At 33.2% G+C, this 24732-nt stretch overlaps 4 protein-coding genes across 12 annotated transcripts; 2 read left to right on the top strand and 2 right to left on the bottom strand.

Moving 5' to 3' along the window:
• The first annotated feature begins 1985 nt into the window (after positions 1–1985).
• LOC111802723 (cell division control protein 2 homolog A) lies at positions 1986–7468 on the top strand. Of its 2 annotated transcripts, none has more exons than XM_023687192.2 (9): positions 1986–2112; positions 2544–2592; positions 2695–2879; positions 3485–3605; positions 4110–4283; positions 4634–4797; positions 5469–5556; positions 5647–5700; positions 7149–7468. In XM_023687192.2, the coding sequence occupies exons 2-9, from the start codon at positions 2584–2586 to the stop codon at positions 7236–7238; spliced, it is 885 nt and encodes a 294-aa protein (XP_023542960.1). In that variant the 5' UTR covers positions 1986–2112; positions 2544–2583; the 3' UTR covers positions 7239–7468. The 2 variants fall into 2 exon arrangements, with proteins under 2 accessions (XP_023542960.1, XP_023542959.1); XM_023687191.2 differs by having other exon boundaries at positions 1994–2134.
• A 2669-nt stretch (positions 7469–10137) lies between these two features.
• On the top strand, positions 10138–14987 carry LOC111786183 (neutral/alkaline invertase 3, chloroplastic-like). Of its 8 annotated transcripts, none has more exons than XM_087127151.1 (9): positions 10138–10414; positions 10707–10806; positions 10910–10971; positions 11049–11837; positions 11933–12098; positions 12194–12405; positions 12878–13371; positions 13465–13513; positions 14418–14987. In XM_087127151.1, exons 4-9 carry the CDS (start codon positions 11157–11159, stop codon positions 14742–14744), a joined length of 1929 nt encoding a protein of 642 aa, XP_086983277.1. In that variant the 5' UTR covers positions 10138–10414; positions 10707–10806; positions 10910–10971; positions 11049–11156; the 3' UTR covers positions 14745–14987. The 8 variants fall into 8 exon arrangements, with proteins under 8 accessions (XP_086983277.1, XP_086983278.1, XP_086983279.1 ...); XM_087127152.1 differs by having other exon boundaries at positions 10707–10851; XM_087127153.1 differs by having other exon boundaries at positions 10707–10851; positions 10905–10971.
• Positions 14988–16313: 1326 nt separating this feature from the next.
• Positions 16314–17765, bottom strand: LOC111801446 (large ribosomal subunit protein P2y). Its single transcript, XM_087127156.1, has 3 exons — positions 17550–17765; positions 16594–16826; positions 16314–16473 (listed from the first exon to the last, which is right to left on the bottom strand). Exons 1-3 carry the CDS (start codon positions 17635–17637, stop codon positions 16447–16449), a joined length of 348 nt encoding a protein of 115 aa, XP_086983282.1. The 5' UTR covers positions 17638–17765; the 3' UTR covers positions 16314–16446.
• Positions 17766–20255: 2490 nt separating this feature from the next.
• LOC111801438 (copper transport protein ATX1) lies at positions 20256–22274 on the bottom strand. Its single transcript, XM_023685438.2, has 3 exons — positions 22137–22274; positions 21140–21215; positions 20256–20758 (listed from the first exon to the last, which is right to left on the bottom strand). Exons 1-3 carry the CDS (start codon positions 22143–22145, stop codon positions 20451–20453), a joined length of 393 nt encoding a protein of 130 aa, XP_023541206.2. The 5' UTR covers positions 22146–22274; the 3' UTR covers positions 20256–20450.
• Between the last annotated feature and the right edge of the window lie 2458 nt (positions 22275–24732).

Genomic DNA, 24732 nt, shown 5'->3' with positions numbered 1-24732 from the left:
ATGCATGAATCGTGTTGATGAGAACCGAGGTGACCATGAGTCGCAACGCGATTGTGTGGCAAACATTGAATATGCATGTACGAACGACGTATGTAGTCGAATAAGTTTAGATTCTGCACCAACCGTGTTCAATGAATAAGTCAAAATGATTGCTTGAAGCAAGAAGAAAAAAAAGACATCCCTCATTTTACTTCACTCATAATTAATCTAAATTAAACACATGACATTAATGGCAAATCTAATCTTAACTTACATTAATTTAACCATAAACTTTCTAGTGCTCACGTGAAATTTTATATTATATTTTAATAAAATCTAATTTCAATTAAGTCATAAACGAATTATTTATTTATTTATTTATTTGATTATAATTTTTTTTTTTTTTTTTTTGTATTTTTCGTATATAGTTTAAGTTTAGTTTACTACACAAATAAACTCAAACTAAATTATGACATTAATAAGTTTAAATAAAGTAAACAAAGAAAAACATATAAATTAATATCCGGTTCACCTATATATTTATATTCATCAAAATTAATTATAAATAAAATTTAAAATTAATTAAAATATATAGACTTATTTATTTTCATTTTATTTTAATAATTTTTAAGAGCATGAAAAATATAAATGTGATGAAATTAATTTTCATACAATGTCACGAGGAAGACATAATTATAGACAAAAACCATATGAATGGTTCACATCATAATAACTTTCGATATTTTTTTCTTATATATATATATATATATATATATATATATATATCACAAAGAGAGGGTGAGAAAAATAAATAATCGAAAAATCACATGAAAATGAGAACTACAATAATGTGAAAATTCGTTTGACATTAAATAAAGGGAGGAAGTTGACAAGTGGGCCTGAATGGGCTCATCTGGCCCTGTCGTTTCTGGTCCAGCCCACCTCGACTCCCGAGCATTATTCCAAGCTGCTTACAAAATGAGAGAATAATAAAAAAATAATAATGATAATAGTAAATTATGGCATATGCCATGTCCTATACTAATTTTTTTTTTTTTTTAAATTCGACTATAAATTTAGGTCTCCGCTCAAAATATAGCTTCGATTAATTTAGGTAAAGTGACAGCATAGTAATTGTCTGTGATTTCTCGTCCTAGTATCATGCACCTTGCGTTTGTGATATCTATATTCAATTCTCTCTTCTCGAGATGACTACAATGAACATAAATCTCACTCACTATCCATGTGAGTGATTTCTCGTTTCTGGTATGTGAAAATACAGGTAGAACGTCTAAAAAACCCAAACCAAGTGAGTCAAACTTCATAAATCAGGGTTCATGTTTATACATCAACATTATTAATTTTTTCGCTTTTTGTAGTTGGGTGAGTTTTTTTCCCTCGGGTTCAATAATTTATAAGGGTTGAGAATCTAAATATTGGATATTTTGGTCGGCGTTTATGTTACTACATTCGGTTAGTTTTTTTTTTTTTTTTTTTCTCGGTTCAATAATTTATAAGTGTCCAAATCTTTGATATTTTGGTTAGCATTCATGTTACTACATTGACACATGCTTTGTGCCGTGGACTAGTATATGAGCAGCTAGGTCAATTCCCTTTATTCGAGTTCGATAATTTATAAGGGTCGAGAATTCAAATTTTAGATATTTTGGTTGATGATATATGTATGAATAATTTTTTTAAACAAAGGAAGAATCTGAACGGTGTCATTGTGTTTTAACTAAATTAAATAAATATATTGATTTTAAAATCTAATTTGCATAAATAATTATTTTAGTTATATATTTAATTTTTCTCACTAATTATTTTTATTTTTTTTAAGTAAACTTTTAAAAAATAATTAATTAGAACTAAATTAGAATTTTCTTTTTGTGGAAATTTATGGACTAATTTATAATATCTGAATTTACCAATTTAAAATATAAGGACTAAAATATAGAAATAATCGCAGCCAATATAAAGATTACTAAATATATAAAATAAAGTTAAGGCACGTGAAATTACATAGATACCCCACTCGCCTCCCTTCCTCCTCCTCTTCTCCTTCTTCTTCCTTCTGCGGCGCCATTTTTACGGCGCCTCTCTTCTCTTCGACACCGTCCCCGATTCCCACAGGTTCGGCTCTGATTCAACTTAGGTTTGTTCTTCCTTTCCGGTCTATCTGTTTTTGATTTCCTCTCTTTAATTTGGTTGGTAGATGCTTTTACTGCACTTTGCCTTTTAGTCTAATAGTAATTCGAATTCCAAGAAAGGAACGAAGTGAAAATGAGCGATTGTTTGCAGAAATTTCGATGTTAAACTGCGTTTTCGAAATGCTTTCTTCCAATGTGGTCCAAGTGAGTTCAACTCAGTCTACTATGACTGAGTTGACTCCATTTCAACGCGGATCCGGTCCTTGACCTGTGCGAATCTGTTTTCTGCGCCTTTTCAGTAGCGTTCTCTGGCGTTTCTGACATTCCCGCTTTCCTATCATCATTTTGGTATTTATATGTTATAAGGCATGTATTGCACTAAATCTACAACGTTCTTTGTCCTGTTGTTTGTAGGATTTAAGCTTTGAGAACTTTGACACTTTTTTTGGACTCGATGGAGCAGGTTAGCGATGATTTTGGATGTTGAAATGCTTGTTTTTCTGTTTCGTTTTTTTTTTTGGGTGCATTATTGTTGATCTTATCTGCGATTTCCTTGGCTTTGTAGTATGAGAAAGTTGAGAAGATTGGAGAAGGAACGTATGGTGTGGTTTACAAGGCACGCGATCGTGTCACAAATGAGACTATTGCTTTGAAGAAGATCCGCTTGGAGCAAGAAGATGAGGGAGTGCCAAGCACAGCCATTCGTGAAATTTCTCTGTTGAAGGAAATGCAGCATGGCAACATTGTAAGGTACGTATCATCGTTCGTTATCTACCCTCGTTCAACCAGTATCGATTGTCTAATCTTTGCTGTAACTCCTTTTAAGGTCAAATAACTTCTTCAATCTGCTGAACATATGAAGGTCTTTCAATTTAGTTTGAGTTTTGAAGCATGGAAAAATGTTGTGTTGGAAGACAATGTTGCAATAAATTGCCATCTGCTGCTGTCAGTTTTAACTTCTCTGGGGAGTCTTATCTAGAAACTATATGTTCTATTCACAGAGATGGGGTGGACTATATGTACTTGTTTATTATGAGGCATGGATATGTAAAATCTCAAAGGCAGCATCTCTTTCCATCACTGTTATCTCTTAGTTAATACCGAAATATATGTAGTTCTCGATTTAAATTGAACATCCAATTCATTTCCTTTTGTGCAATATTTTGCAATTACACAAATAAATATAGGGATGATATACATTTTCTCTGGTTCATCACTGAGGTAAAGATGGCACTTGCATTCTGCTTTTTGGTTATCGCGTATTGTCAATTTAACCTGTAGACTGAATCATTGCCATCTGTGATGTTTTTTCATATATATAACGAAGTTGTCTTCAATTGGTTTGCTGTCAATAGGTTGCAAGATGTAGTGCATAGCGAGAAGCGCCTGTATCTTGTTTTCGAGTATCTGGATTTGGATTTGAAGAAGCACATGGACTCATCTCCTGAATTTGCAAAGGATCCACGCCAAGTAAAAGTGAGCGTCTTCATTTTAACTTTGTAGCTGCCTGCACTCTATGTTAATTAATGTTTCTTGTTATTTGTCGTTTATATTTCAACAATAGACGACGGATTGGTTAATTGATATAATAACTAATTTACTGCAGAAAATCATATTTTTATTTTCCATGAGGTGCAAATCTTATCTAGCATCATAGTTTCGTGGATTTCTTAATCATTAAACTGAGTTCTTTGGAAAAGTAATGTGTATTTTTAAGCAACTTAAAACTATATCAGCGTTCGTCATGGTATTCCTTTCTAGTATATGCAATACCCTCTCCTTCATAACTGATCGTATGAATAAGTTTGATGCTATATTTTTTTAATCCATTCAGCATGGTGCTTATTTCTTCAGCTTTATTTTGTTTCCTTCTTTTATTTCCAGAGACTTTCCTTTGATCATGTTTTAACTCTGGTTGAACAAATGTAATGGTGCTGCAATACTCTCTAATGAAAAAACTTGTTCCACTTTGTCATGCAGATGTTTCTTTACCAAATTCTTCGTGGCATTGCATATTGCCATTCTCATAGAGTTCTTCATCGAGATTTAAAACCCCAAAATCTACTTATCGATCGTCGCACCAATGCCCTGAAGCTTGCTGACTTTGGACTGGCAAGAGCATTTGGTATTCCTGTTAGAACATTCACGCATGAGGTATGGATATGCACTGGATGACTATCTCATCAAATTTTGTATTGTGTTTCTTATAAAAAAAAACATCAAATTTCGTATTGTGAAGTTAATTTCATTGCATGGTTGTCTAATGGAACGTTCCCAAATAGGCTGTGGACATTTTTTTCTGACACCGAACTTTTCGAAGATTTGGAAAATATTAGTTTCCATTTTTTTAATGCATCTATAGTTGTTTTGTTAGTTTAGGTCCCAATTCAATTATTTTCTTTCTTGTAAAAAAACATAATAGTCCAATTTGTCAATGACTCTTTTCTTTGATGCATTAGCCTCATATATTGCTCGAGTTAATCACTATTGGAGGTTTTATCTAGGTGGTGACGCTTTGGTACAGAGCACCAGAAATATTACTTGGTTCCCGACATTATTCCACTCCTGTGGATGTTTGGTCTGTGGGTTGTATATTTGCTGAGATGGTTAACCAGCGGCCACTATTCCCTGGGGACTCTGAGATTGATGAATTGTTTAAGATATTTAGGTAAGTAGCTTTATCGGGCATCTGCCCTCCACTCTTTAAGATAATCTATCTAGTCCAATGAACATGCCAAATTAGATCATTAACAGTCCTACGAATGCCATATTCAAATTGATTATACACTAGCCTTCTAGTTGGTTGTCGTAGTATTACATTATGGGAGTCCTCCAAAATCTCTTCACGGTAGCCATCTATGTTGGACTTGAATATCCTATGAATTTGTTTGGCCAATTTAGAAGGGTCAAGAGCCATCCAATGAGAATGGACAGCCAGCCTAGACACTTATGGATATTAAAGAAAAATGAAATCACATTTTATCTAGAGAGGGATTTTCTTGGTGGGTGGATTTTTCCTTTCATTTTTTTTCATTTTTCCTTAGGGGAGAGGGATTTAGGAATTTGAAAAACAAAGGCAACAAAAGTCAGTTCATCTGGCTACTGCGGCTTTGTGTTACATATATCTCACTTTATTCGCAATATGGGGAGTGTATAGTAAGTTACTATGATATTAAATTGTAGAGTGTTCGACCCTAATAATGGAGTGATAATGTGAGTTTTATTCATAATAGTAATGATTAGGACAGCACCTAAAACATTATTTCCCTTCTAAGTCTACGTCTGTCTGTACTAACATATTCATGCTTTCATTAAACCTCTTTGTGTGGGGATACAAAGAGTTCTGGGAACTCCAAATGAAGATTCATGGCCTGGCGTTACATCTTTGCCTGATTTCAAGTCTGCTTTCCCCAAGTGGCCTTCCAAGGTGATGGTTCAATCTCACTAAATTTTCATCCTCTGGATTGCTATAATGTGTGGTTCAAATCTTTACTTCACACATTCGCTACTTGCACAGGACCTGGCTTCTGTAGTTCCAAATCTCGAATCTGCTGGCATTGATCTTCTCTCTGTAAGTAAATTATTTTCAATTGGGGTGTTTTTTTTTTTCATCATTTTTGATATCGCATGATCTAGATCAATAAGTGTTGGTCATAAATGGATGGCTTTCTCCCGGCCCTCCCACTTCAATATGTTATGTTTGACCAACTATTTCATCTTCCTCATTTTTATTTCCTATTTTTGGTTGTTCCCTCTTTTTTCTGGATTTTTAGGAGGGGGTGAAAGCTAGAGGCAATCTTTGTTCACTATAAATCTGTAACGTGTTGACAGTAGTTTCTGGCTCCCCACTAATTTCTGTTAAACGAACACGACTTTGAGCATAAGCTCTCATGGCTTTGCTTTGGGCTTCCCCAAAAGGCCTCATACCAATGGAGTTAGTATTCCTCACTTATAAACCCATGATCATTCCCTAAATTAGTCGATGTGGGACTTCCATCATCCAACACCTCCCCTCGAACAAAGTGCGCCTCCCCTTAATCGAGGCTCGACTCCTTTGGAGTCTTAGTCATTTTTGACTGCCTTCGAGGAGGGGCTTGGCTCCTTTTCTTTAGGAGTTCTTTGTTCGATATTTGAGGATTTGAGGATTTATCAATCTATTGGCACGACTAAGTTTAGGGCATGGCTCTGATACCATGTTAAACGAACACGACTCTCCACAATGGTATGATATTGTCCACTTTGAGCATAAGCTCTCATGGCTTTGCTTTGGGCTTCCCCAAAAGGCCTCATACCAATGGAGTTAGTATTCCTCACTTATAAACCCATGATCATTCCCTAAATTAGTCGATGTGGGACTTCCATCATCCAACAATTTCCTCTTTCAAAATCAATCCCTTAGGAAAAATTAATAATAAGTACTATCTTTTAAGGGTGTATTGTTGAGGATTGTTGGCAGAGGAGCCCCACCTCGGCTGATTAAGGGGTTGACCATGAGTTTATAAGTAAGGAATACAACTCTATTAGTATGAGGCCCAAGCAAAACCACAAGAGCTTATGCTCAAAGTGGACAATATCACATCATTGTAGAGATTCATGATTCTTAACATATATATATGTGTGTTCAAGGGTTGATTTCTTGATTCATCCTGAGATAATTAAAATTTTTCTTATCCATTTTTTCATTATTTGAAAAATTATTACCCCCAATTTTAGTATTTTAATTACTGTCGGTCTCAATATTGATCCAAGCTCTAATATCTGCCTTATTTTTAAGACAAAAATGCAACATTCTCCAATCAAAATATTTTCTATTTATAGTCTTTTTCCGATCTATAATATGATTATCTAATATAATTATTGATAGGGATACCCATCAATATATCAAAAAATTTCCATTTATCCGTATTATACGAGCTTTCTTGATTATTTTTCACTTGTACTTATACTACTATATATATAGTAGTAATCAATGTTATATGCAATATCTGTGTCTTGAAATAGTTGACCATTATTTTCCAGAAAATGCTGTGCTTGGATCCCACCAAAAGAGTCACTGCCAGGAGTGCTCTCGAGCATGAATACTTCAAAGATGTTGGGTTTGTTCCCTGATTCCTCTACCAATCCTCCTCCTTAGGAGAGTGTCTATATAGCTCCTCTATTGTGTAGCATTTTATGGGTCTTAATTGCGTGATTAAAGAGGCAAAAAAATATATAAATATATATATATATATATATATAATGAGTGTGCTGTCTGCTTATTAGTGGTTTTTATCATTTTTCTTTCCCTTCTGATTCTTGAAAACTTAGATCAGGTTTTGTTAATGTGGCTTTCAACAGAACATCGGCTTTCCAGCTATACTTATCCCTTCCATGTCTTGGCACCAATATATATATATATATATATATATATATATATATATATATATATATATATATATATATATATATATATATATAAATACACGCATGTTTATGTGAGAATTCACGCCTTCCTAGCTTGCTACCCTTTAAATTCTTTTACCCCTGGAATGGATAAGCTTGTGTTTGGAAACCATGTTGCTTTTTTTTTCAACCTGTTTCTTTGTTTGATTGAATGTCCAGCTTTTGGTCTGCCTGTTATCAATCTGTTTCTGATCCTATGCATGTTATTCTAGTTTGCCGGCCTAGTTAACGCCGCTATCACATATGGGTTTTTTTTAAATCTCGAGAAATTATTATTTTAGTAGGAGGGAATGAATATTCTAGTCAGCATAGGGAGCGTAGAGTTCTTCCAAAATAGGAGCTCGAGCGCAATCAAGAGACCTTATAAACATGGTAATTGCTAAACTAGTAAAATTCTTTTGATTCTTGTCGGAATGAATATTCTAGCATAGGGAGAGTAGGGCTCCCCCAAGATAGGAGCTCGAGCAACCAAGAGACCTTATAAATATAAAAATTGTTAAACTAGTAAAATACTTTTGATTTTTGTCGGAATGAATATTCTAGTAAGCATAGGGAGTGTAGGGCTCCCCTCGAGATAGGAGCTCGAAAGCAATCAAGAGACCTTATAAATATAGAAATTGCTAAATTAGCAAAATTCTTTTGATTCTTGTCGGGGAGCGACTATTCTATTAAGCATAAGGAGTGTATGGCTCCCCAAGATAGGAGCTCGAGCGCAATTAAGAGAGCTTATAAACACAGAAATTGCTAGACTAGTAAAATTCTTTTGATTCTTATCGGATTAATCAGGATCGTATAAAAGTATATTTTACTCGTGTTTTTATATCATTTCTTGTGGTTCCCTGTTTTTCAATGTTTTAATATGTGAAGGAAATTGTATTGTTTTTAATTAATTTTTGTTTAATATCATTATGCTTCTTCACTTTAGAAAAGTGTTTGTCACGTGAAATTGGAGAGGCGTGGGGTAAAAAAGGGGGAGCAATTTGATAACGCTTGTGGTCAAACATCTACAGGCTTTTTTTGAGTGGTTGGTAAAGCTTCGGCCATGTGGGAGTGTTCGGTACGCATAACTGGCCCATAATAATTGTATTAATTGATTTGAATAAAATGCAATGCGCCCATTATTTTCATATTTGGTTCAACCGTAATTATTGGTCAATTATGCTCAACCTAAGGTTTCATTCAATTCATGAAATTTGATTATTTTTGGACATGCCAAAAGTGTTCATTCGTTAGGTATTGATTGAGAATAGTTGTCGACAAAATAATTTATTTTGAGATAAAAGTGATGTGAAACGTCTCTTTCTATTTTTCTTTAAATTCGGTTCAATATTAGGTCTGAATCACTAGGTACTAGGTTCTATCACAGTAGGGTTCAATTCATACTTACAATTTGAATCTGATCCTTGCTCAAAAGGAACCCAATCGGCCATCTCGATACTCATAAGATTATAAGACTTTTGTCTTTGCTCTAATTTTCTCGTCTCCACCAGAAATTGTGCTATCGTTTGCGGTCGTCATTCTAATTCTTTCGCTATTGGAAGTATGACTCTTACTTTGTAAACTACATTCGCTGCCTCACACGGGGAAAGGGGCCTGGTTCGTTGGAACTCTTGGGGGTCGACCGCCCATCTTATGGAAGGTTTGTGATTTCTCGTCTCATCCAAATCCATCTAAACATCCAAACCAAAACCAAAAGTTCTTGTTTCTCTTTAACCTTAAGAATCCGAACTTAAACCAAATATGAAATTATCATAGACTAAAGAAATGAAATGTGGAGTACCGGGTACTCCTACTCTTATCCCCAATACCTTCCTCTTCTTCTTCTTTGGTTGCATCCATTCACTAATTTAATTTTGAACGGTCAATAGCTTCTCTAGCCTTATTCGTATATCACAGTTTGAGTATTAATTAATTTTTTTTCTTATATTTAGTATCAATATTTATTAATGGTAGGTGTAGTTTTGGACTCAAGTTATACATATTTAATGTATGGGTCCATTTCTTTTCAAAATGCTTCTAAACTCTCCATTTCCATAATTTTGTATTTAATAAATTTATTAACTTTTAATTTTTTATTTAATAAGTCCTTAAAAATTTTAAAATATTTTAATAATTAATTGATATATTATATATAAATTTGAATTTTATGTTTAACTCAGTGTAAAATTTAAAAATTTTGATAAATTAAAAGTTTAAAAACTAAATTTATAATCGGAAAGTTAGGATCAAATAGATATAATTCTCAAAATTCACGAACTAAATAATAAAATTATATAAATTCATAATTAAAATTTTATACATAAATGTTTTATCACATATGATATAAATTCACTAAAGAATATTTTAAGAATTATTTTATTATTATTATTTTTAATTCAAATTTTAAAAATAGAATATTTTAATTATAAAATTCTAATTTTTTAAGTAGATAATACATTATTTACGTCAAAATAGAGAAAAATAGGGTCAAAATAGTATTTTCCTTTTCTCGTCCTAATTTCGGGAAATTTTCTTTTTAAGTAAGAAAAGTTAAAAATAGTAATAAATAAATAAGCTTTGTTAGAAAAAAATTAGGCATTGGAAAAGAAAAATCATGGAGATGTGGACAAGAAGATTACAGGGAAAAGTTCCCGCAAGAATACTGCTTGATTTTTGCCTCTTTGTCCACTTGATGGATCTTCGAAAACATGTTTTATACTTCGTTTGGTTCAGATTGTGATTGTGATAGTGATAGTGATTCTATTTTTTGTTCGACTTCTTTCAGGAAAGCTCCCGAAATTTGCTGATCTTTGTGCGATCATTTTCCTCTCTGCACTGAGAAAATTGTTGCAACCTAAAATTCGGTGAGTTGCTACATCTGTATTCCATGATTTTGTTCGAGTAATCTTATTCGTTTTCGTTTTCGTTTTCCACTTTTCATTCTTCTTCATCTCCAATCTGGCGCTGAATGTCTTACTCGTTCGTCGAAATTTGATTTGCATTAGATTAATGTTATGATCTCTGTTTAGAAATTTTTGTGGCGATTGTATCGTGAGCTTTGGAGGTTATTGTGTTTGTTTCTTTTATTTATTCTCCATGTTCATAACATTCCTTATTTTTCTTTTGCTTGCTGCTTGAATCTAATCTCCATCACAGATGGTGCTGTGGTGTATTTCATTTCATAGATTATAGATTCTGTGTTTCAACTACGGATTGTGAATCGCTTGCTGGATAGTAGTTAACCTGATCGAAGAAGGCAAGAATAGAAGTTAATTTAGGCTTTCTGTTGCAATTTTCGCTTGTAAGCATTTCGACTTTCTTTTTCATATTATACTCAGTTATTTTCCTTCTTAGAGCAGGAAGTAAAGGGAAAACTATGCCATACTACGATCAGTTTTTCTAGGATGAAATTGATTCAGTGGTATGGAATTCTATTTATCCTGTATATTAAATGTTATGATGTTTCTATTGAGTCATGATTATGCTCTCTATCTTCAGATATTATTCGAGTTCTTGGAGTCAAATTGAAGAACCAATTGTCCAGAATTTGCGTTGGGAAAACTTTAATCTAGATTAGATCCTTTAGGCGCTGTGATTTCTTCAAAGATGGGCACGTCTGAAGCTCTGCAGATCTTTTCAGGGGTCGTACCTCGTGCTTTATGTTCAAAGCCCTATTTGAACAATTTGGACTCCACATCTTCTTGTAAATCACAAGTAAAATTGGTGGAAAAAAGAGTCCTGAGACATATGCATTTGTCGAAATGCTCAAGTAGGATATTACAAGAGATAAAGACAGGCTTTAGTGGGAAAACGAAAGGTAATCGTCGTCTGTTATACAGATGCAAATGCCAACAAGCAGAAAGTGCTAGTGGTATGATTCCAGAAGGTGGAAATGGAGCATGGTTCAAGGATGGTGCAAAGATACCACAGTCAATCACCAGCATTCAGAATGGATCAAATGCTTCGGAGTTTCAAGATGTTCAGTTTGCAAATCAGGAAATCAAGAGCTCAGTATCTAATGACACAAATGGAGAAGTTAGAGATTCATTTCAAAAGATTAGTATTGAATCCATTGAGGATGAGGCATGGGACTTGCTTCGTGAATCCATTGTTTATTACTGTGGCAGCCCAGTTGGAACGATTGCAGCAAGGGACCCTACTTGTTCTAATTCACTGAATTATGATCAGGTCTTTATACGTGATTTTATACCTTCTGGTATAGCTTTTTTATTGAAGGGAGAGTACGATATTGTTCGCAATTTTATCCTCCACACGCTTCAGTTGCAGGTAATCTAAGTATGTAATTAAACATCAATCAGTTAAACTTCCTTTTTTTTTTTTTTTACTTCTCTGATTAATGCTTGCAATTCGTTATTCCGTAGAGCTGGGAGAAAACTATGGACTGTCACAGTCCTGGTCAAGGATTGATGCCTGCTAGTTTTAAAGTCCGAATAGTTCCTCTAGATGGTGACGACTCTGCAACAGAAGAGGTTTTGGATCCAGACTTTGGGGAGGCAGCAATTGGCCGTGTTGCACCTGTCGACTCAGGTACATAGACCATCCAATATTTCCTTTAGAAGAAAAAAGTCTGTTCATTGTATTTCTATATCCAGTAAGGTCACTCACCTCCCTCTCTATCATAGGATTGTGGTGGATAATTTTATTGCGTGCATATGGAAAATGCTCTGGCGATCCCTCAGTTCAGGAGAGAGTTGATGTTCAAACTGGGATCAAAATGATCTTGAGGCTTTGCCTAGCTGATGGTTTTGACATGTTCCCTACTTTATTGGTAACTGACGGTTCTTGTATGATAGATCGGCGTATGGGAATTCATGGTCACCCTCTCGAAATCCAAGTAAGCAACAACCAAGCTTTTTAGCACTCATTTTTAATTTATTATGATATAGATGCTGTAGCTTTAACATATTCAATGGCTTCCATGGAATGCATTGGAAATGTTAGAAGAGAAAAGGCGATCGAGTAACTATGAATAACCTATATGACAACTACATCTTCCTTTTCAATGGGCTTAGTAGATCAGCGAAATCTAGATGTTCTGATGATTAAGTTTTTGAGCCAAGCAATGCTATGAGCATGCTTGTGATTCATTTTCTTTTCGATTTACATTTTGAAAGTGAAAATGCCAAAGAATTAACAGTATATAATACGATTTTGCAGTTGCATACTAAATGCTTTTAAATGAAAATAATGTTTTTATTTTATGCATCTTAGATTTCTCTGGTCATAAAATGTCTGGAGCATGGATTGTTTCCTATGAATTACGTAGTAGAAGTGTAAAGATATATTCTTTTTTTTCTCCTTTGCAGGCACTTTTTTATTCAGCATTACTTTGTGCACGAGAGATGCTTGCTCCAGAAGATGGGTCAGCTGGTCTTCTCCGTGCGCTTAACAATCGTTTGGTGGCTCTATCATTTCATATCAGAGAGTATTATTGGGTCGATTTGAGAAAGCTAAATGAAATTTATCGTTACACGACTGAAGAGTATTCATACGATGCAGTCAACAAATTCAACATCTACCCTGATCAAATTCCTTCTTGGTTGGTGGAATGGATCCCCAATATAGGAGGTTATCTACTTGGTAATCTTCAACCGGCTCACATGGATTTCCGGTTCTTTTCTCTAGGAAATTTGTGGTCCATAGTAAGTGGTCTTGCTACAATAGAACAGTCTCATGCCATTTTGGATCTCATTGAATCCAAATGGGAGGATTTGGTTGCAGACATGCCATTCAAGATTTGTTACCCTGCCCTTGAAGGTCGGGAATGGCAGATTATCACTGGCAGCGATCCCAAGAACACGTAATTTACTTTGACTTCGTACTTCTGCGATTTATAAATGAAATATCCCCGTTTTCTTGATGTTAAAGTTGGTCTTGGTCTCTGTTGATGCAGGCAATGGTCATACCATAATGCAGGCTCGTGGCCAACATTGCTGTGGCAGGTATGTTTCTCTCAAAGTCCCGAGAACTCATTTAAAGATTGAAATACTATTTTGGTCTTTGAGACTTGCTCGTACTTTTTAATGTCAATCTTAAGATTAGTCCTATGGTTAGTCTGGAATTAATATTTATAAGATAGACATGTGAATGTGTTTCTAAAATGTACAGAGGGAAGGCTAGTAGGAACTAAATTTGTTGAACAGTTATGTGAGATCCCATCTCGGTTGGGGAGGAGAACAAAGCATTATTTATAAGGGTGTGGAAACCTCTCTCTAGCATACGCGTTTTATAAACTTTGAGTGGAAGCTCGAAGGGAAAAGTCCAAAGAGGAGAATATCTGCTAGCGGTGGGCTTGTGTTGTTACAACTGGTATCAAAGCCAGACACCAAGCGATGTACCAGCAAGGACACTGGGCCCAAAGGGGGTGGATTGGGGGGTCCCACTTCGATTGAAGAAGGGATCGAGTGCCAGCGAAGACGCTGTGCGTCGAAGGGGGGTGGATTGTGAGATTCCACATCGGTTGGGGAGGAGAACGAAGCATTTTTCATACGGGTGTGGAAACCTCTCCTTGGTAGACGCTTTTTAAAAACTTCAAGGGGAAGTCCAGAAGAAAAAGTCCAAAAAGGACAATATCGGTTAGTGGTGGGCGGGCTAGTATACTTTAGATCCCAAGCCAATTCCATTAGAATTTGATGTTTAGAAGCACTTGATCAGTTTTGATTTCTCAAGTAGTAGTTCTCTTTGTTATGTATAACAATCAGTTCTTAAGCTGGTCTATTCAAACTTCAGCACAAAATTTGCCTTTCCCTCTATTCCCGAACTCTTCTCGACAAAGAAAGCACATACTATATCTTGGACTTGAATATGTAAAATACAATGCTGAAGTATTTGGTATACGTTTCTCAGCTCACAGTTGCATGCATAAAGATGGATAGACCAGAAATTGCAGCACGAGCCATTGAGATCGCCGAGCGACGTCTGGCTAGAGATAAGTGGCCCGAATATTACGACACAAAAAAAGGAAGGTTCATTGGAAAACAAGCACGCCTATATCAAACATGGTCAATTGCAGGATACCTCGTGGGCAAGCTTCTGCTCGCCGAGCCAAGTAAGGCAAAAATTTTAATAACCGAAGAGGACTCGGATCTCATCAATGCCTTCTCCTGCATGCTCAGTGCCAGCCCGAAAAGAAAGCGTGGTCAAAAGAACTCGAGTCCAAGTTACTTAGTTTAAGTTGTCCGAATTTATGCTCTAACGTACGTTGAAATTCAATACTTGGTGTAGGAAACTAGCGTGTTCGTTAGCTACCATTTGTTGTGCGAGTAGGTTGTGTTTATGTAACTTGCTCACAGTATGTCAATTTTGTCCAATCGATGTCTTGTAACTAGTTTGAGTTGAGATCATACAAAATAATGTAAATTTATATCCGAAGTTTACTCTATTCAAAAAGCAACCAAGATCGGATATAGCTGGTTTTTTTGTGGAATCTATTCCAGAATTTTCTTAGTTTTAAAGGGACTTTTTTCCTTCGAAAACAATTCCTCTCCCTGAGTTCTTTCTGAGTTCCTTAGAGTTGTTTCACCTACTCTTTACTTCTTACTTCCATTCTCCTGATAAAACAAGAAATTGGTTATTGCTCCTTTACTTTCAAGAACTTGTATACATACACTAAGACATAAGTCTTATTCTTTGATAGATGGAACTTCAACAGCAACTAGATCTAGAGGGAAGTTGTGAGCATTACGTTCATGCATAACTTCCATACCAAGATTAGCACGGTTAATAACAGCCCAGGTATTAATTACAACCTTGACTATCAACTTCAGATTGGTTGAAATTGAAACCATTTAAGTTGAAAGCCATAGTGTTAAGATCTAAAGCGGTGAACCAGATACCTACAGGACAAGCCGCTAGGAAGAAGTGCAACCTTCATTAGCAGATTCATTTGGTAAGAAAACCTGATTGGGTCATCTTAGGCTTTCATACTTTTAAGTATAGTTCAAGTACTTAGATAGCTTTTAAGTATAGTTCAAGTAATTAGACATTATCCAAGTCCATTTTTCACCAGTTCCGAATCCCCAACCATTTAGGCTCGAAAATGGGGTGGCCCGAAAAATTCTCCCATGCCTATATTGGGAGAGGAGCCTTGTTCCTGATCTTGTTCCATCTTGGCCTGAGTTTCTTTTTTTTATTTATTTTTTTTCCTAATATACATAATAAATCACTAATTTAAACTTAAGAAAATATTGTTTTTATTTCATTTTTTAAAAAAAATCACTTTAAACAGAAATTTATCATTGAGAAAACCATAAATGCTTTAATTTATACAACAATCTTATAGAGTGACCCAATATTATGCTTGAACATATTCAACCCTGCTCAAGTAACCAATCAAATAAATGTATCTAAGTAACTGTTTTCTAATTATTTGGCAAGATCTTTTACGTGGGTAAGTTCATAACCAATACAAATTCACTTCCTTAATTTGTAATTACAATTTATCATTGCATCCCAAAGAAAATTAAAGGTTTCCACGCAGCAACAAGATATTAAGGCATTCAGACACAAAAAATTTCATACTAACAAATTTAAAATTTAACTTTATTAATCAAAATATGTTGGTAGAAAATTTACCAGCCATTGATATTTCTCCTTGTAAGAAGAGAGCCATACCCCTAGGGAGGGATCGGTCTTCACTGAGAAGAAATCAAAATGGCCTCGAAGATTCAAATTAATGACATAGCGGCAATTCCTCTTTTCATATAACACGAGATGTTTAAAATAACGACGAAATTCATCAACTGAAACGAAATATAACATTTGGCTCATCATAACACCACGATAATGTTAAAAGAAACTACACGTGAATAACAAAAAATCCAACCTAAAATCTTGAAAATTCTCTGAACAAAAACATTCGACATTGTAATTATACTTAATCGAAGAGACTGAAGCCCATGTCCTGCAAAACATCGATCAAACAAGAAATTAGAACAGATTTACCGAATAAAACTGAGTTTATGATCTCAAGAATCTTATGGCAATTCCAAGCAACATTTTCGTAGAGTTTAACGAAGCTTACATCATCTGATTCTTCCTTCTCTTCAATCTTCTCCTCTTTCTTTGACTCTTCGGCAGCTGGGGCGGCACCACCACCACCCCCACCGCCTCCAGCGGCAACTGCCATGGCAGCACCTCCACCAGAAGGAACAGATGCTAGTTTTTCTCTTCCGGAAGCAATGAGCTCTGTAACATCCTTGCCCTTAACGCTAGACAACAGAAGCTCGATTTTTTCATCATCAACTTCAGCTCCAACTGCAAATTGGTTTCGGAAAAAAAAATATGACATCAATCAAAATACTTAGCTTTCACGTAATTCAAACAAAAGGCAATGAAAATGAGTATTACAAATACCAACACTAAGGATATCATGCTACAACCAAAAAACAGTCTTAATGTATAATTATTGAAAAACAATCGTGCTGCCGCCTAGTCTCTTGAACTATCGATTGCAAATTTCATACATGAAAAACTTATTCATATCCAGCCACAAATTACAAACACATTATTCTTATTATTTCTGAAGCAGAAATTAATTATCAAAAGCTGCGTTGACGAACGGAAGTAACCTCATAAACTAAAATGATAACCAAGCCAAGATAACAGAATCAATAAAGGTTGAAGAAAAATCATAGCGAGACAGAATCAAATTCCGTAAATCATTTCACAGAATGAGAGAAAATAATGAGCAATCGGTACCGCAAACCATCCAAAAAACGAAACTCCAAAGCTTGATATCGCGCAGAGTCACAACAGATCGAATCAAATCGCAAGTAAATAACAAAAAGATTCTATGAAACGAACAAAACATATTAACCTAACAAACACGTAAATTTTCATTCAAAAATTCAAAAAAAAAAAAAAAAAAAAAAAACAAGTAAAATTAAACATCAACACAAAAATTCCAGGAGAGTCCACAAAAACGATTACATTGAAGAAACATAAGGATAAAAATGAGAACGAGATGCAGATGTTTACCAGATCCAAGAATATTCTTCAAATCTTTAGCAGAAGGGCTGGAGTTGCCTCCCAAAACGGCGAGCAAATAAGCAGCTACGATCTTCATCCTTCGCAGACAGCAAATCGCAAGAGAACGAGAGAGAGATAGAGAGAGTTTAGTTAGGGTTCAGTAGATGTTGCTGACTGCTTCTTATTACCTTATATAGTGGCGAAAGATAGGGTTTCTGATTTGTTTTTTCCTTTTGCGAAGTTGAGAGGCACCTGGTTGAGCGAAGAATACTCTTAACCATCAAAATTTTGGGCCGATTGTATTCGGTCTGGGCCCATTTTTTTATGGCCCATAAAGCCCAACCCGTTTTGCTTCTCCCCCGTCTTTTTTTTTTTTTTTTTTTTTTTTTTTTTTAAGTATATTTGATCCTGATATATATATATATATATATATATAGAAATAATAAGTTATTTTCATATATCTGTTTCCATAACATATTGTTATAGATTTTTTATAAAATTAATGTAATTATCTCCTCCACAAAATAATGTATTAATGTATTAATAAATTAATTTATTTCATGTAAATAATTTTTTCGTGGATAAATTTTAATATCTTTTTAATAAATATAGAACTATTTTTTTTTTCTAATTTTAATCCTCCGTCACTATAACACTATTTTCAATCGAATTTTTAAAAATGTGTAAATTTTTTAATAAAATATATTATTCCAGATTAATAAAAACATCTAAAAAAAATACATTTTCAATCATTTATTTAAAATTTCAAAAATAAGTTTTAAAAAGTATATTTAACGTTAATTTTAAATATGAATAGTCTTTATTTCAAAATTTTAATTTATATATTTTTTAATAAATTTAAAAATATCTTTTAAACTTTTTAAAGTTGGGTTATTAAAAATATATATTCCTTCCATTTTAAAATTTTTATTAAATACTTTTTATTTTTAAAAAAATATTTAAAAAATATTTTTATACTTATGCGAACGAAACCATCCATGTAGTTTCAATACACATAACTAAAACAAAGTAAGTTATTTTAAGTTGGAAAAGAGCCAACTTGAAGACAAATCGACGGTTCCGACATGAAGCAAGTTTGTGGGCAATTATGGTGCTCTTACAATTGAAGAAGAAGAATCTCATAACGAAATGTAACAGTTCAAGCCCGCTGCTAGTAGGAAGGTGGTTGTCAAGCCATGTTTTCGACATGAAGCAAGTTTGTGGGCAACTATTTTGCTCTTACGATTGACAAATAGGAATCCTCTAATGATACGTAACAGTTCAAGCTGCTAGTAGATATTGTTCGCTTTAGTTCATTACACATCGTCGCCAGTCTCACAGTTTTAAAACGTGTCTGTTAGATAGAGGTTTTCACATCTTTATAATAAATGTTTTATTTTCGTCTTCAACCGATGTAGGATCTCACACGAAACCACTGCTCTATTAAAATTGTGGGCAGTTGTGTTGCCCTTTACGATTTCTATAAGTTTGAAACATCACCTGATTATTCATTTTCTTCGGTCTTGTTGTTAATGAATAATAATTCAAAATAAAACTCCAAAATTTTGATAGAGAAAGGGACGGGAATTTGTTATATTGAAATATCATGGTAATACTCTTAATCATTCGTTGCTCTATTTTGATAAAGAACGCCAAATTAAAATACCAAAAATTAAACTTTGTCTAATCCAATCTTATATATAACAAGGTTGTTGAAATCGAACCAGTGAAACGTGTGCGATGCTATCAAACATTATATTATATTAAGATGTTACCTATGTACATTACACTATTCAATTAAAATAATCAATACAATCAAGTTGAATTCCTTTAAAAGGAAATCCCAATTATGTTTTCATTTTTTTTTTTTTAATATAAGAGTTTAATAAATACCATTTAATTTTAGAAAAATGTATAAAAAATATTCTTAAGTTTTATAAAGTTTCATAAATATTCTCCAACTTTTTAAAAAACTTAAAAAATACTTTTAAACTATAAAAAAAAAGCGTTAAAAAGCTATTCTAGTACCACATTTAAAAAATACTCACGGACTCTCAAAAGTAACATTAAAAAGTTTGGGTATAATCTATGAGGTCTCGATAGACCGTCTTCGTCCATGTATTAACAGTAAGAATTTTTTAAACATTTTTTTATAATGTAAATGATGTTAGTGCTAATTTTCATGTCTTTTTTTAAAATATAATACTAACCATCGACGTTTCTTAACTTTTTAAAAAAATATATTGAAGAATATTAATGAAACTTTTTAAAGTTTAAGAGTACGAAGTATTGTTAAAAGTTAATGATATTTTTAAATTTTTTAAACAAAATACTAACGAATCGTTAAAAATAACCTAAAAATATTTTTTTGAGACCGTTTTAAAATTTAAAAGTTTTTTTTTTTTTTTTTTTTTTTTTTTTTGAGATAAATTGAAAGTTTAAATGTATTTTTATTAATTTAATAAATAAAAAATTGAAATGTCTCATCTTTATAAAAGTATTTTTAAACCCACCATAAATTATATTATCCCATCTTTAAAAAATGAAGCGTTAAAAAAGTACTTGGAATTGACTTCTCAAGTATTCAAAAAGTAATTTCAAATCGACCCTATCTTATTAAATCGGGTCTTTAAACGCCTTTATGGAAGGATTTCCGTCCATGTCGACAAATGAAGGTCTTTTCAAAGAAGCAGAAGGTCGAAATGGAAAAGAGAATTTGAGGCAAAAAAACAAAAATATATCTGTAGATTATAATTGAGTTTTAACGTAGAAGGCCAATCAAGAGGCACTTGTCAAAATATTACAGACTCAGAAGCCGAGTTTAAGTACTAATACATCATTATTAGCTTGACCAAGTAAAGACCTTATGCATTCAACAGAAAATTTCCATTAGTAAATAGGTGTAATACTTTAAACAGCAGCCACACTCTCGGCAGGTTTAGCTTCTGCTTCAGCTGGTGGTGGTGCTGCTGCTGGGGCCGCCTCTGGTGCAGGTGCCGCTGCTGGGGCTGCCACCGGTGCAGGTGCTGCTGCTGGGGCTGCCGCCGGTGCAGGGGCAGCTGCTGCGGCTGCCACCGGTGCTGGTGCTGGGGCTTCGTCTTCCCAGTAGGCAGTCTTCTTCCCGGTTTTGGAAACAGTTTGGAAAACTACATCGCGCTCCACGTTGCCTTTCACAGTCACCTTTTGCGCATCAATGTCGATGTCAAATGTCTCGACTCCTGAACATGGTAGGCAAGCACTTGAGTAAAGTTCAAAACATTCATATTCAATTGGGAATAGCAAGAATCTAAGGGTTTAGATTAAAGGATACTCGATTTTGCAATAATGATTGATTTATTAACCATCACTCAAGAATTCATTCTAAAAATCTTAAACATAAAAGAGAACTAAGCTTGCAATAAAATTAACCAAGCATGTTTACACTTTCAAGAGTTCATGTATTAGTCCAGAATTTATGGGACGTGAAGTTCAAACTTCTGACCTCTTTGTCTAGGATATATGTCTAAACCAAAACTCGACCCCATGAACCGATACAAAAATTACACATCAAAGAAGAGCACATCATGAGACAACCAAAATTTAGCCAAGGAATGACAAACCTTCCAGTTTTCCCAAGACACGCCTGACGGCTCCAACACAGCCTTGACATGACATAGCAACCTTGAGGACAGTAGTCTGCACAGAAACAAATTCCAAACTGTATTTATTAAAGATGGAATCATAGAACTCAGCTAGAAGGGGAAGGAGCAATACAGACTTCCTGATACCAAGAAATAAGAGTTAGTTCATCTCATACAAGAATTTGATTTGTCAAGAGTGCTTAATATCAACGGTCCTTTATCAAATTCTTCGCAGAAACTTACTAATCCAATTTTATCAGTGATATCAATAAATATTCTCAATGATTTTTCAACAACTCTGGCTCCCAAAATAACATAGATTAATAATTCAAAACACAAAAAAGAGCAGAACATTCTAATTTGGAAGAGCGGGAAAAAATTCCTTTGTGACCAGAATCTAATATACGATCAAGATAAAGCTTCCTTTGTGATCGATTGGCCAATTATTAACCAAAGAAATACTTCTATGGAGCTCTCTCAGACTTCGACCTCATTTGGCTCGGTTACTGACGTTTCCACCACTGGTGTCAGATTCACATCAATGAAAAACCACGGCATAAGACCTTAGGGAAGAAGAAGCAAGGAAAAAGGACAAAATGCTAAAAGAATTGAACTATGCGCAGGTCTGAATCGCAAAATAAGTAAGAACTATACAAGATATCAACAATCGCGTGATTAGCTCTTGCATCTCTGTAGCTTCACATCATTTCTTATAGCATATAAAGATCTGATACGCCATAGATTGAATATGTTTCAAAACAAATCCACAACTCCTTCTACGACAATTTTAATCAACGATTCATGCTCCAAACAGCAGATTTATAGTTTAAAAAGAACAAACCAACGTATCTTCGATCTCCAAAACATACGGGAGACAGAGAGAGAAAAAGAAACAAAAAAACAAGGCCGAAAAACGTGAAGCGAATCTCTAACAATTACATTCAAGAACAAATTTCCGAGAAATTCGTAGCGGTACCTGAGACATGGTTAAAGATTGCAGACACTCGGGAAATTCGCCCTCGCCAATCTCTGCGCTACTGGGTTTTGCGGCCTTTCACCGGGCTTTAATAGGCGCTGTTTTACGGGTCGGGTCAACCCAATCGATAATTATTTAAAAAACAATTCTCACCCGATTCTTAACAACATTACTTTCCAACTTCAACTACCGGTCAAGGGTCTTTTCGTCATTTCGCCTACTCCAATGATATTCCTCGCACTATTATGAGTCCATTGCTTCTAAAAAAAGGTTTTGTTATTTAGTGAATTACTAAATTGTATTTAAATTTTAATATATTTACTTATTTTATTTTTAATTTTTTACTTTTAAAAAAAAAAATTAGCAGGGTATCAAAATTAAATATTTAGAGATTTTATTAGTTATAAAAGTATTTAACTTATTAAATATTTTAACAGTTTTATAGATTAAATAAATATAAACTTTTAGAGTTAATGTGATTTATTGAATTTTTTTTCTTCATAAATGTAAAATAAAAAAAATGAATGAAAAAACGAGTATGTATCAATAATTAACAATTTATCCGTTGAAAATTAACATATAATTTGATAAATTCAGCATACTTATAATAAATATAAAATATATATATATATATATAAATAAAAGTGAGTTTGACCCATCAAATTATAAACTTTAATCGTCTATCACGTGTTTTTTCTTTTAATTAATTGTGACATTTTCTATAACAAAGTCGAACGTCGAATGTGACATTTATTTTGAAAGAATAAAATGCTTTTTTGAATTATGTAAGTATTTTATAGGAAAAAATAGTTGATTTTTTTCTCTAAAAATATATATTTTTTCTTTTTAAATTTTTTAATAATTTTTTTCTTTTTAAATTTTTTAATAATGTTTAAAACTACAAGTGTAATTCATAATTTTTAAAGTCCCGGTCACATAAATGATTAAATTTCATATATAAATTTTTTAATATGTTATAAATTTATTATATATCTAATGTATAATAAAATTTTAAATTTTATTGTTGAATAAATTATTTATACAATACTTTTTAAAATTCACAAATATACTAAAACACAAATTAAATTTTGAATTTCATGCTCAAATTTTGATTTTAAATTTAATATAATTGTTTTTTTTTTTTTAAGAATTTTGAATGTGTTGGGAAGCCTATTGGAACAAAATAATATATATTATTATTATTATTATTAAATATTTTATTAAAAATTCATAAATTAATTACCGAAAATTCTATTTAATTCTTTCTTTCATGGAAAGTCCAATTCCATGTAAAGTTGGAAGTGATCCATCTTTTCATTTCACGAAGAACAAATAAGAAGAAAACTTTTAATAATTTCCAATGGATAAACTTCAAATATTTTAACATTTAAACCATGAAACATTTTTTTATTATTATTATTGTTAAGAATCAAGAATCTCCACAACGGTATGACATTCTTTTTTACTATGCCTTCAAAACTCACAATATTTTGTTCGATATTTGAGGATTCTAATGATATGGCTCTGATACAATCCCACAATGGTATAATATTGTTCACTTTAAGTATAAGTTCTTATGACTTTACTTTAGATTCTTCAAAACACCTCATACCAATGGAGATAGTATTATTTGATTATAAACTTGGCAATTATTATTATTGTTGTTATATATATATATATATATATATATATATTTTTTTTTTTTTTTTGCTTAAAGCAATAACGATTGGATTTCTTTGTGGTCCGCCAAACAAACGTAGAAATTAAATCTTTGTTTTGGTGCATTACAGGGTGGTGGATTCTATCAACAACTTTTTTTTTTTTCTTTATTTATTTAATTTTTATTTTTCCTATTAAGGGCATCGAGTAGTAGTGGTTGTACTACTCCGGTTCATATTTTTTTGCAGTTGTACTACAAATAAATACACATAGGTAGTACCAATGTGAGGTACAATGGCCCTTCAGATTTCTCAAACCACTTTCTTTGTTTGCAAAAGAATCTCATGTGTTCTATGTTTTTGCATGATGCATGGAATATTAATTCTTTTTAGGGTTCGAATCCGTGTCTCGAGCTTTCAATCTTATATTCGTTCTCGAGCTTTCAATCTTAGATTCATTTGGGTTTGATTCGCGAAGTCGATGAACGGATAATTTTGTTGGTCTTTATTCTCAATGCAAAAGAAACGATAAGGAGAAAATTTTCTATGTATAGATAAACCTAACAAAAATTTCACGTCAAGCAAAATATCGAGCCTATTGTTCTAACTAGAGATATTCATTTAGTTCACAAGAAAATGAGGAGTCGAGAGAGTTTTTTACCCGTTGGCTAAAAAAGGATGGAGATTATGCTTTTTCATTACTTTACTTGTCTCATCGGACCCGTTGTTTATTTATTTATTGTTACCGTAAATAAGTTATTGAATATTATGTCGTAATTTTGAAATTTAAACTTTTACCCTCATCATTATTATTTTATCTTTTTTATTTTATTTATTTATTTTTCTTATGGTTGTTTCCGTTATAATATTTTCTATAAATAAAATTTATTGGATTTTTTTTATTTATTTATAATTAGTCAGAATTTTTAAATTAGTAA

This window comes from Cucurbita pepo, chromosome 9 (genome assembly GCF_057944985.1).
Source record: "Cucurbita pepo subsp. pepo isolate OVF chromosome 9, ASM5794498v1, whole genome shotgun sequence".
Taxonomy (NCBI): domain Eukaryota; kingdom Viridiplantae; phylum Streptophyta; class Magnoliopsida; order Cucurbitales; family Cucurbitaceae; genus Cucurbita; species Cucurbita pepo.
This window is presented reverse-complemented; position numbering and strand designations above follow the sequence as displayed.

Coding starts and splice junctions, on each gene's coding strand:
- LOC111786183 (XM_023666525.2), top strand. CDS start 11,157: ATGGGCACGTCTGAAGCTCTGCAGATCTTTTCAGGGGTCGTACCTCGT. Junction 11,838..11,932: donor TCCACACGCTTCAGTTGCAG/GTAATCTAAGTA, acceptor GTTATTCCGTAG/AGCTGGGAGAAAACTATGGA. Junction 13,372..13,464: donor GGCAGCGATCCCAAGAACAC/GTAATTTACTTT, acceptor CTGTTGATGCAG/GCAATGGTCATACCATAATG.
- LOC111801446 (XM_087127156.1), bottom strand. CDS start 17,637: ATGAAGATCGTAGCTGCTTATTTGCTCGCCGTTTTGGGAGGCAACTCC. Junction 16,827..17,549: donor GAAGAATATTCTTGGATCTG/GTAAACATCTGC, acceptor ACCAATTTGCAG/TTGGAGCTGAAGTTGATGAT. Junction 16,474..16,593: donor AGAAGGAAGAATCAGATGAT/GTAAGCTTCGTT, acceptor GATGTTTTGCAG/GACATGGGCTTCAGTCTCTT.
- LOC111801438 (XM_023685438.2), bottom strand. Junction 20,759..21,139: donor TGTCTTGGGAAAACTGGAAG/GTTTGTCATTCC, acceptor TACCATGTTCAG/GAGTCGAGACATTTGACATC.
- LOC111802723 (XM_023687192.2), top strand. Junction 4,284..4,633: donor TTAGAACATTCACGCATGAG/GTATGGATATGC, acceptor GGTTTTATCTAG/GTGGTGACGCTTTGGTACAG. Junction 4,798..5,468: donor GAATTGTTTAAGATATTTAG/GTAAGTAGCTTT, acceptor GGGGATACAAAG/AGTTCTGGGAACTCCAAATG.